This window comes from Schistocerca serialis, chromosome 12, assembly GCF_023864345.2.
Source record: "Schistocerca serialis cubense isolate TAMUIC-IGC-003099 chromosome 12, iqSchSeri2.2, whole genome shotgun sequence".
In the NCBI taxonomy this organism is placed as follows: Eukaryota; Metazoa; Arthropoda; class Insecta; order Orthoptera; family Acrididae; genus Schistocerca; species Schistocerca serialis.
In genome coordinates this window covers 90,294,090-90,307,007 of record NC_064649.1, presented here as the reverse complement: position 1 = coordinate 90,307,007, position 12,918 = coordinate 90,294,090, and the positions used below count along the sequence as shown (strand labels likewise).

Sequence of the window (12,918 nt, the reverse complement as noted above, 5' to 3'; positions counted from 1 at the left end):
ATGATGCTGTAAACAGAACCTGGATTCATTCGAAGAAATGACGTTTTGCCATTCGTGCACCCAGGTTCGCCGTTGAGTACACCATCGCAGACGCTCCTGTCTGTGATGCAGCGTTAAGGGTAACCGGAGCCCCGGTCTCCGAGCTGATAGTCCATGCTGCTGCAAACGTCGTCGAACTGTTCGTGCAGATGGTTGTTGTCTTGCAAACGTCCACATCTGTTGACTCAGGGATCGAGACGTGGCTGCACGATCCGTTACAGCCATGCCTGTCATCTCGATTGCTAGTGGTACGAGGCCGTTGGGATCCAGCACGGTATTCCGTATTACCCTCCTGAACCAACCGATTCCAAATTCTGCTAACAATCATTGTATCTCGACCGACGCAATCACGATATGCTACAATCCGGCCTTTATCAAAGTCGGAAACGTGATGGTATGCATTTCTCTTCCTTACACGAGGCATCACAACAACGTTTCACCAGGCAACGCCGGTCAACTGCCTTTTGTGTATGAGAAATCGGTTGGAAACTTTCCTCATGTCAGCACATTGTAGGGGTCGTCACCGGCGCCAACCTAGTGTGAATGCTCTGAAAAGCTAATCATTTGCATATCACAGCATCTTCTTCCTGTCGGTTAAATTTCGCGTCTGTAGCATGTCATCTTCGTGGTGTAGCAATTTTAATGGCCAGTAGTGTATCTACGAGGTCCTTACGCGAGATACATATAGGTGGCAGTACATTCGTTCGACAGTCAGCTTCAAATGCCGATTCTCTAAATTTTCTCAATAGCGTTTCTGGAAAAGAACGTCGCCTTCCCTCCAGGGATTTCCATTCGAGTTCCCGAAGCACGTCCGTAACAGTTACGTGCTGGTCGAACCTAGCGGGCCGCGAGGAGTGGCCGTGAGGTTAGAGGGGCCATTGCGCGGCTCCTTCCACCGGAGGTTCGAGTCCTCACTCGGGCATGGGTGTGTTTGTGTTGTTCTTAGCCTACGTTAGTTTAAGTAGTGTGTAAGTCTAGGGACCGATGACCTCAGCAGTTTGGTCTCATAGGAATTCACACACATTTGAGCATTTGAACCTAGCGGTAACAACTCTAGCAGCCCCCCTCTGAATTGCCTCGACGTCTTACTTAAATCCGACTTGGTACAGATACCAAACACTCCAACAGAACTCAAGATCAGGTCGCACCAGAATCCTTTACAGGTGAATCACTCTTTTCTGAAATTCTCCCAGTAAACTGAAGTCCACAATCTGGCTTCCCTACCACAGTTTTCAAATGCTCGTTCCACTTCATATCCCTTTGCAACGTTACACCCAGATATTTAAACGTTTTAACTTTGTCAAACAGGACACTAATAATACTGTATCTGAACCTTACAGGTTTTTTCGTCCTACTCATCCGCATTAACTTATACTTTTTCTGCGTTTAGAGCTAGTTGCCATTCATAGACCAACTGAAAATTTTGTCTAAGTCGTCTTGTATCTTCCTAAAGTCACTCAACTTCGACAGCTTACCCTACACCACGGCGTCATCAGCAAACAATCGCAGATTGCCCGCCCCCCCCCCCCCCCCTATCCGGCAAATCATTAATGTATATACAGAGAACAACAGCGGACCTATCACACTTCCCTGCGGCCCCTCTGACGAGACCCTTGTCTCCAATGAACTCTCGCCGTCGAGGACAACATACTGCGTTATATTCCTTAAGAACTCTTCGAGCCACTCATATATCTGTGAATTTATTCCATTTACTCGTATCTTCGTTAACAGCCAGCAATAGGGCACTGTGTCAAATACTTTTCGGAAATCTAGAAAGTTGGAATCTGCCTGTTGTCCTTCATCCATAGTTCAGTGTATCATGTGACAAAAGGGCAAACAGAGTTTCGCACGAGCGATGCTTTCTAAAACCATGCTCATTCGTGGAAATAAGCTTCTCAGTCTCAAGAAAGGTTATTATATTCGAACTGAGAATATGTTCGAGGACTCTATAGCAAACAGAAGTTAGGGGTACTGGTCTGTAATCTTGCTGGTCCGTTGTTTTACGAGGTGCATTCAAGTTCTAAGGCCTGCGATTTTTTTCCTAATTAACTACTCACTCGGAATCGATGAAACTGGCGTTACATCTCGACGTAATCGCCCTGCAGACGTAACATTTTTCACAACGCTGACCCCATGATTTTATGGCAGCGGCGAAGCCTTCGTTAGGAGTCTGTTTTGACCACTGGAAAATCGCTGAGGCAATAGCAGCACGGCTGGTGAATGTGCGGCCACGGAGAGTGTCTTTCATTGTTGGAAAAAGCCAAAAGTCACTAGGAGCCAGGTCAGGTGAGCAGGGAGCATGAGGAATCACTTCAAAGTTGTTATCACGAAGAAACTGTTGCGTAACGTTAGCTCGATGTGCGGGTCCGTTGTCTTGGTGAAACAGCACACGCGCAGACCTTCCTGGACGTTTTTGTTGCAGTGCAGGAAGGAATTTGTTCTTCAAAACATTCTCGTAGGATGCACCTGTTACCGTAGTGCCCTTTGGAACGCAATGGGTAAGGATTACGCCCTCGCTGTCCCAGAACGTGGACACCATCATTTTTTCAGCACTCGCGGTTACCCGAAATTTTTTTGGTGGCGGAGAATCTGTGTGCTTCCATTGAGCTGACTGGCGCTTTGTTTCTGGATTGAAAAATGGCATCCACGTCTCATCCATTGTCACAACCGACAAAAAGAAAGTCCCATTCGTGCTGTCGTTGCGCGTCAACATTGCTCGGCAACATGCCACACGTCCGTCAGCATTCGTGGCACCCACCTGGATGACACTTTTCGCATTTTCAGGTCGTCATGCAGGATTGTGTGTACAGAACCCACAGAAGTGCCAACTCTGGAGGCGATCTGTTCAACAGTCATTCGGCGATCCCCCAAAACAATTCTCTCCACTTTCTCGATGGTGTCGTCAGACCGGCTTGTGCAAGCCCGAGGTTGTTTCGGTTTGTTGTCACACCATGTTCTGTCTTCATTAAACTGTCGCACCCACGAACGCACTTTCGACACATCCATAACTCCGTCACCACATGTCTCCTTCAACTGTCGATGAATTTCAATTGGTTTCACACTACGCAAATTCAGAAAACGAATGATTGCACGCTGTTCAAGTAAGGAAAACGTCGCCATTTTAAGTATTTAAAACTGTTCTCATTCTCGCCACTGGCGGTAAAATTCCGTCTGCCATACGGTGCTGCCATCTCTGGGACGTATTGACAATGAATGCGGCCTCATTTTAAAACAATGCGCATGTTTCTATCTCTTTCCAGTCCGGAGAAAAAAAAATCGGAGGCCTTAGAACTTGAATGCAGCTCGTACATTTCTTATACGCTGGAGTCACCGGCTCTTTTTTCCAATCGCTTGGGACTTTCTGCAGGGCGATAGATTGATGGTAAATGGAAGCTAGGTAAGTGGCCAGTGCCGTAGAGAACTCTCTGTAAAATCTAACCGGAATTTCATATGGACCTGGTGATTTATTTGTTTTCAAATATTCAGGCTTCAAATATTCAAGCTTATTTCCATGTCGTTCATACGGGAGTCTGCCCGATGGTCACGGTTCTTGAATGTGAAATTTAAAACTTCGGCTTTCGTTTTGCTATCTTCAGCTGCTACACCAGACTGTTCAACAGGGGACTGAATGAAGAAGACACAATGACTGAGCTGAACATCGTGAGACAATTAGCCAGAGCTAACGGATATCGCCCAAACGTTGTCAATAAATTAATACGACAGAAACAGCGCGCGGATGCAAGGAAGAATACCGAAAATAACATGACGAGAGTCACAATACCATACTTCGGTGATATTTCGGAAAATGTGGCTAACATTTCCAAACCTTTTATAGTTGATACCGCTGTTCAGACCAATAATACGCTGCGATTTAAACTAAGAAATAATTTACAGCAGGAAAGCGATAAATATGAGAGAGCTGGTGTCTATAAAATTCAGTGTATCACGTGCAGCCGGCCGCGGTGGTCTCGCGGTTCTAGGAGCGCAGTCCGGAACCGCGCGACTGCTACGGTCGCAGGTTCGAATCCTGCCTCGGGCATGGATGTATGTGATGTCCTTAGGTTAGTTAGGTTTAACTAGTTCTAAGTTCTAGGGGACTGATGACCACAGATGTTAAGTCCCATAGTGCTCAGAGCCATTTTAACACGTGCAAAGCAAGCTATGTAGGCCAAACTGGTACGTCCTTTAAAGTACGTTACAAAGAACATAGTGATGCTTTCCGGCTTAATAATTTCGAAAAGTCAGCTGTAGCCACGCATATTTGGGAAATGGGACACCCCATGTTGGAAATAGATCAGGATCTCGTTATTTTACATAGACAGGACAAAGGCAAAAAGCTGGATCTACTAGAACAGCTGGAAATTACGATACATAGTGTGGATAATCGGAACACACTGAATGAACAGCTAACTGGTGATACAAATAACTTTTTCAAACATTTCACTGGTTCCTTTTAGTAACCACATTTTTAGCAATCGGCCGGATACCATCATTTCATGAGGTCCTTGGAACATGTATACGTTATCTGTTTGTATAGACATCTCTGTGACTTCCTTGTTAACTTGCGCCTGAGGTGTCTCGCGTTTCAGTGTCGTGTTTGGCTACGTGGTGTGTGGTATCAACGAAGACGCACGGTGCGGTTTACGACGATAGAAGAGAGAGCCATGTGGTTAGATGTTGAACACCATAAGCGACACCATTTTAGAGGTTTTTTTATATTTTGACGACTATGTGGAGATGCACCTTGGAAGACACGGCTGCAACAAGGGAAGTAGCCACGAGGTTTTAATTTTATTATCAATTGCCTGGTGCATGTTCCATTTTAGCGCGTTTTAACAGGTTCTTTTACTTTTTATTATTCTGATGATGGAAGCTTGACTTCCGAAACGCGTCAGTCTTAGTGTTTTACACTATAAACAAGTGGTTTAGATACAGGCTCCCAGGTAGATGCTATTTTTCTTGACTTTCGGAAGGCGTTCGATACAGTTCCGCACTGTCGCCTGATAAACAGAGTAAGAGCCTACGGAATATCAGACCAGCTGTGTGGCTGGATTGAAGAGTTTTTAGCAAACAGAACACAGCATGTTGTTATCAATGGAGAGACGTATCCAGACGTTAAAGTAACCTCTGGCGTGCCACAGGGGAGTGTTATGGGACCATTGCTTTTCACAATATATATAAATGACCTAGTAGATAGTGTCAGAAGTTCCATGCGGCTTTTCGCGGATGATGCTGTAGTATACAGAGAAGTTGCAGCATTAGCAAATTTCAGCGAAATGCAGGAAGATCTGCAGCGGATAGGCACTTGGTGCAGGGAGTGGCAACTGACCCTTAACATAGACAAGTGTAATGTATTGCGAATACATAGAAAGAAAGATCCTTTATTGTATGATTATATGATAGCGGAACAAACACTGGTAGCAGTTACTTCTGTAAAATATCTGGGAGTATGCGTAAGGAACGATTTGAAGTGGAATGATCATATAAAATTAATTGTTGGTAAGGCGGGTGCCAGGTTGAGATTCATTGGGAGAGTGCTTAGAAAATGTAATCCATCAACAAAGGAGGTGGCTTACAAAACACTCGTTCGACCTATACTTGAGTATCGCTCATCAGTGTGGGATCCGTACCAGATCGGGTTGACAGAGGAGATAGAGAAGATCCAAAGAAGAGCGGCGCGTTTCGTCACAGGGTTATTTGGTAAGCGTGATAGCGTTACGGAGATGTTTAGAAAACTCAGGTGTCAGACTCTGCAAGAGAGGCGCTCTGCATCGCGGTGTAGCTTGCTGTCCAGGTTTCGAGAGGGTGCGTTTCTGGATGAGGTATCGAATATATTGCTTCCCCCTACTTATACCTCCCGAGGAGATCACGAATGTAAAATTAGAGAGATTAGAGCGCGCACGGAGGCTTTCTTCCCGCGAACCATACGCGACTGGAACAGGAAAGGGAGGTAATGACAGTGGCACGCAAAGTGCCCTCCGCCACACACCGTTGGGTGGCTTGCGGAGTATAAATGTAGATGTAGATGTAGATATATTTTTTAACATTGACAATCACAACCACGACCTCTCATCCAGTATGGATACAATCGAGGCGACCACTGTTGTTTAGTACATAGGCGACGTCGTTGATAAGGTTTTTCTTTTTTCTCCCTGCTGACAGAAGGGCGTGAAGCCTAAGGAGACGCTGCGCTACGTGGAGGTGCCTGTGGTGGGGGCGGAGGACTGCCGGCGCCAGCTGCCGGGACTGCTTGGAGAAGGCATGCTGTGTGCCGGGGGCCAGGGCGGCCGGGACGCGTGCAGCGTGAGTACAGCACTCCTCCAGACACAGACTGCGGCCTGCCGCCCTAACCAGCCCTGGCCAGACAGGATCCGGCCTGCCGCTGCGACGGACGGCGCGGCGGTGGGCCGGACCCGTCAGCGGCCAGGGACGCCACACAGGCAACGGCCGGCCGGCCGCAGCGACTCTTGATGCGTCAGCTGTTAACACTGTGGAAGGGGCCGAAACCCATTATTAAGCTTGCTTGCAGAAATGAGAACCGATACGAAATGGCACCAAGAAGAGATGTTGGGTGCACGACATTGATAGCGTGAAAGAAAGCTTAGGAGAATACCATCGCCTGTGTATTGATCTAGAGTCTGACGAAGATAGGTTCTTCAAATCTTTTCGGATGTCGCGAGAATGTTTCGAGGAAATGCATCGGCTGATAAAAAGGTAGCAGCGAGAAGTGCACAACGAACCGGAGAAAGCCAATTGATACAAGGCACAGACAAGCCGTTTGTTTGACGTAAGTTTTACCGTTTGTGGCCTCTTTGTGTTCGAAATAGAAGTCATATACACTCCTGGAAATTGAAATAAGAACACCGTGAATTCATTGTCCCAGGAAGGGGAAACTTTATTGACACATTCCTGGGGTCAGATACATCACATGATCACACTGACAGAACCACAGGCACATAGACACAGGCAACAGAGCATGCACAATGTCGGCACTAGTACAGTGTATATCCACCTTTCGCAGCAATGCAGGCTGCTATTCTCCCATGGACACGATCGTAGAGATGCTGCATGTAGTCCTGTGGAACGGCTTGCCATGCCATTTCCACCTGGCGCCTCAGTTGGACCAGCGTTCGTGCTGGACGTGCAGACCGTGTGAGACGACGCTTCATCCAGTCCCAAACATGCTCAATGGGGGACAGATCCGGAGATCTTGCTGGTCAGGGTAGTTGACTTACACCTTCTAGAGCACGTTGGGTGGCACGGGATACATGCGGACGTGCATTGTCCTGTTGGAACAGCAAGTTCCATTGCCGGTCTAGGAATGGTAGAACGATGGGTTCGATGACGGTTTGGATGTACCGTGCACTATTCAGTGTCCCCTCGACGATCACCAGTGGTGTACGGCCAGTGTAGGAGATCGCTCCCCACACCATGATGCCGGGTGTTGGCCCTGTGTGCCTCGGTCGTATGCAGTCCTGATTGTGGCGCTCACCTGCACGGCGCCAAACACGCATACGACCATCATTGGCACCAAGGCAGAAGCGACTCTCATCGCTGAAGACGACACGTCTCCATTCGTCCCTCCATTCACGCCTGTCGCGACACCACTGGAGGCGGGCTGCACGATGTTGGGGCGTGAGCGGAAGACGGCCTAACGGTGTGCGGGACCGTAGCCCAGCTTCATGGAGACGGTTGCGAATGGTCCTCGCCGATACCCCAGGAGCAACAGTGTCCCTAATTTTCTGGGAAGTGGCGGTGCGGTCCCCTACGGCACTGCATAGGATCCTACGGTCTTGGCGTGCATCCGTGCGTGGCTGCGGTCCTGTCCCAGGTCGACGGGCACGTGCACCTTCCGCCGACCACTGGCGACAACATCGATGTACTGTGGAGACCTCACGCCCCACGTGTTGAGCAATTCGGCGGCACGTCCACCAGGCCTCCCGCATGCCCACTATACGCCCTCGCTCAAAGTCCGTCAACTGCACATACGGTTCACGTCCACGCTGTCGCGGCATGCTACCAGTGTTAAAGACTGCGATGGAGCTCCGTATGCCACGGCAAACTGGCTGACACTGACGGCGGCGGTGCACAAATGCTGCGCAGCTAGCGCCATTCGACGGCCAACACCGCGGTTCCTGGTGTGTCCGCTGTGCCGTGCGTGTGATCATTGCTTGTACAGCCCTCTCGCAGTGTACGGAGCAAGTATGGTGGGTCTGACACACCGGTGTCAATGTGTTCTTTTTTCCATTTCCAGGAGTGTAAATTATTCCATTTCAGTTTTGCCATATCATATGAAAGGTTCGGCGGAAGAAAAAATGGCGCTGAGCACTATGGGACTCAACTGCTGAGGTCATTCGTCCCCTAGAACTTAGAACTAGTTAAACCTAACTAACCTAAGGACATCACAAACATCCATGCCCGAGGCAGGATTCGAACCTGCGACCGTAGCGGTCTCGGCGGAAGAAAGTGCTATCCCACAACGTAGTTACGAGTAAAGTGATAAATTTATCTGCAGTGTTTACGAATACAGTAAACGACAGTAACATCTAGTTCCGTATGTCCCGCTAGAGAGAACTTTCTACTTAATAGATTGTTTTCTTTCATTGTATTCATAACATTTTCATTGAATTTAAACAAACATATCTTTGGTCGTTAACTTATCTATTAGTTCTATCGGCATAATTGATTTTACTCTTTTCCAGATACTTGACTACAGGCGACAGTCACCAGACCATAGCCTTTTCTTTTCGGTTAGGACGTTCAACAGTCTCAGATATTGTTAAACAAGTGTGCCAGGCAATATGGACTTCTACAGCCCAAGTATTTACCTACTCCTACAACAGAGATGTGGAAGAAATCTGAAGAAGGGTTTATAGAACTGGGGGTTTCCGAACTGCCTTGGAAGCATAGACGGAAAGGCTATCAGGTTAAAATGCGCGAAGGATAGTGGATCGCAGTTCTTTTCGCTAGTTCTCCCGGCGATCGTCGATCCATACTACCGAGTTTACAGTAGTTGATATTGGAAGTTATGGACGTCACAGTGACATTACTATTCAGCTTTCTATCAACAGTATATTGAGGACAAAAGTATTCTACCTCCAAATCAGGATCGCGTGTATCATACAAAAAGTTGTATTCTCTCAGCTCCTCTGTAAGTCTTTCTGTGTCCATGGTGCGTTCACTACGAGCTACAAGACAAAAACCGCCTCACGCCGCTGCTTCTAGTGTGACAGCAGAGCAGTTGAGTGCGCCAACAGAGGCAAGCAGCCGCTCCGGCTTGCGGCGAATCTGTAATCTGTGACAACCCGGCGGCGGCCGGTGCGGCAGGTCGGCTGCCGGTGCGTCAGAGCCGCGCTCTGTGTGACCGCCCCAAACAACAACGAGCGATTCAACAGTGCGGCCTGCCGGCTGCGGTTCAAGGCCACTGGCCGGACGGCCAGGCCGCATTCTGTCTGGCCAAGCCTTAACTAGCCCTTTGCGACCGGCAGTCAGAAATTTGTAACAGTAGCCACGAAAAATGAACTTACGATATTAACTTTTTATGCTTATTCGATATACAAGCTGAACACCTGGTGCTGCCCCGGTAGATAGTTATTCTGTTCCATTAGCGCAGGTCCGCAGGTGGTGGTCTCGCGGTAGCGCTCTCGCTTCCCAAGCACGGGGGTCCCGCGTTCGATTCCCAGTGCGGTCAGGGATTATCACCTGCCTCGAGATGATTGGATGTTGGTTTTTTCAAATCGAGACAAATTAATTCAAAATAACCAAAATAACACACAACCTAATTTTAAAAAAAACTTTTAATCTGTATATTAAATAAATGAAGTGCCTGATTAAAGGGTTACCTTGTTAGGGTAAATTAAGCAAATAAAAATTACCTTCATTAAATAAATTACTTAAGATAGAATTAAATTACCTCCTTTAGTATCAAAAACTAACGTGCATCATACACCTTAATGTAAAAAGGTAAGCTAAACAAGCTAATGGGTTCATACCCCATTTATAGAGGTATCAATCCTCTCCTTTTTAATGACCAACAACTCTACAAAACTACTCTTCCTATTACCATTAATGATAGGAACGATCCTGTCCATTTCATCAAATTCCTGATTTGGAGTTTGAATAGGACTTGAGATCAACTTACTTTCATTTGCCGGCCGTTGTGGTCTCGCTGTTAAGGCGCTCAGTCCGGAACCGCGCGACTGCTACGGTCGCAGGTTCGAATCCTGCCTCGGGCATGGATGTGTGTGATGTCCTTAGGTTAGTTAGGTTTAAGTAGTTCTAAGTTGTAGGGGACTGATGACCACAGAAGTTAAGTCCCATAGTGCTCAGAGCCATTTGAACCGTTTTTTTACTTTCATTTATTCCGCTTCTAACGAGAAATAAAAATATAATGATAAATGAGTCATCAATTAAATATTTTATTGTCCAATTACCTGTTTTTATTGTCGTATCATTCAGATCTGATATCTTAATCTGTGTTGCAATTAACTAAAATTGCGATTGCCAGAGGCCTATCTGTTTCAGAGGTATTTGTGTCAATAAGGTAGTAACAGGAAATGACACATGATGGTACATGGGCCATAAACTTTCGCCTTACGTCCTTTTATCCATAATTGCAGGTTTCAAAAGCAGAAACCATAAAAAAATTCTCGAATGCGGAGTCGACTAAGTTACTGTTGGTGACTGGCGAAGGAACCGACTTAAAGTGGAACAGGTTTCTTCAAGGAAATGTTCTGAAGAATCTCTCAACCGGAAAACTATAAGTCGCAGCTTGAAAAAACAAATGAGCCGTAGTTAATGTCGTTTATTGTTTTCAACATCGTCTTACTTCTTTAACCACATACATTTCGATAATCCAAGTTTTCAGTAGTTTCAGGTGGTCGCCGTCCCTTTCACCTCTAACTATCGAGGCTGTACTGCAACAGCTCCTGTAACTTTTCGAAAGAGAGGAAATCTGAATTTGCACTGCTAGAAACTTAGCGTCATCGATTCGGTAGGTTGGTCAGTGAAAAATAAAATAACAAGGACATGTGAATGATACTTAAAAAATCGAAGTTCGTACAAGAAATCTATTTGCAAATACATTCATGTATAAAATTTATATTATAATTACTTAAATACATGAGTTATTGAATGATTAAATTTCACATTCGCTTTGCTCTCGCTTCTTGACGGCTGCCTTGGTATGTTTATAAGCTCTTTCTTCTGTCTCTAGTAACTAATAATAGAACGCTATCAAAACTCCTGGTTGTCCTTTCAACAGCCGATCGATGAGAAGATACTTACATTCTTCAGCAAGCACGATATGTCCTAACGCACCTCCAGTTATTTTCGATTTTATTTATTGTATTTCTTTCATTCTTTATACAGAGCTTACAGCTGTGGTCTGCTGTTTCTCATCTAGTGTCTGATAATTCATGCATATTTCCAATAAATCGTCACTTTCCGCTTTATTCAAGTCGCAGGGTCTAGGCCACACTTTTAATATAGATACCTTCAAATTATATACACTGACTTAGGTTTCATTGATGGCACATTTCTTACAATTGTTTGATGCGATTAACGCCCAAGCGAATAATTTTTCTCCTGTAAACGAATTTACTGTGTCTGCTTCCTTACCTCACAAATGGAAGATGATTGGCATGCCCTGGACCCGGAAAGAGAAGGGAATTGCTCTCCTGTGGGTTCTGGCTAACTGCTTGGAACCACTGACCATTCACGTAACCCCGCGAATGCTATCCATGAAATTCGAGGTCATTACTGTAATGAGACTGTCATAAACAACCTGTGCGCATGTGGTAATGAATCAGTTTTTCGTGATGAAGTAATGCAATCTGAGGAAAAAGAAAGAGATAGAGAGGGAGAGAGAGAGGAAACGACGCACCACGAAGGAGTTATGCAAATTGGTCAAAAATTAATATTCATACAAGTATTGATGGAAATTGCAAACCTTTGGCCGCGCGGTTTGAGGCGCCATGTCACGGACTACGCGGCCTCTCCCGCCGGAGGTTCGAGTCCTCCCTCGGACATGTGTGTGTGTAACCATTGGTTAGTTTCAGTAGTGTGTGTTAGTCTAGGGACTGATGACCTAAGCAGCTTTGTCCCTTAGGAATTCACACACATTTGAACAGTTATCCAAACGGACGAAGGGGACTTAAAGTTTAACGTGGGGCAGACCTAAAAATCAGAGATCAAATAGGACCTTCCATTCCGTGACCTTCCGATTTGCTTATATGACAAGCTTTTCGTAACAACCTGATCGTGATTAGTGAACTGTGAATCATTTCCAACATATCATACACAGCTGGGTGATGCACGTGGTATTCTTATTAATCTCGTTCGTAAGTTATTCAACTGCGAGTATGCGACCATTCTACAGAGTACTCTGAAAGCCGTCTGTCGACGCACTCTTTATACACTAACTCGAAACGACGGTGCTTACAAATTATTTATTGTATTGTATTGTATTTTATTGATCCAGGCAATCATAGTATTGTACAGTTGTACATATGATATTGGACAGGTCAGGAGAGCAGTTTTACAAATTGATTTTTACGTTATTTTGTAGCGAGGAAATTATCTATCTTAAACGAAACAGTCAATACAAATCATAGAATTGTACTGTTGTACATATGATATGTGACAGGTCAAGTGAACATATTTGCAAGTAATGTTTAATAAACTGATTTTACATTATTTTGTAATGAGAAAATTATCTATCTTTAACAGTAAATACAAATGTCGTATAGTAAAATACAAACAGCCAATACAAATGTAATAGTAAAATAATCCAGTATATTTCATAGACATGCACAGTATATAATTTTCAGACCAAACTGAACATTTATTATAAAACTGTTTACAATTTTAACCCCATTA

At 45.5% G+C, this 12,918-nt stretch overlaps 1 protein-coding gene across 1 annotated transcript in view; it reads left to right on the top strand.

Moving 5' to 3' along the window:
* LOC126427959 (serine protease 1-like) overlaps positions 1-12,918 on the top strand; it is a 120,057-nt gene that overhangs the window by 51,115 nt on the left and 56,024 nt on the right. The window contains exon 5 of the mRNA XM_050089847.1: positions 6,202-6,342. Within this exon, the coding sequence (XP_049945804.1) occupies positions 6,202-6,342 (141 nt within the window). The remainder of the gene's footprint in view (positions 1-6,201; positions 6,343-12,918) is intronic.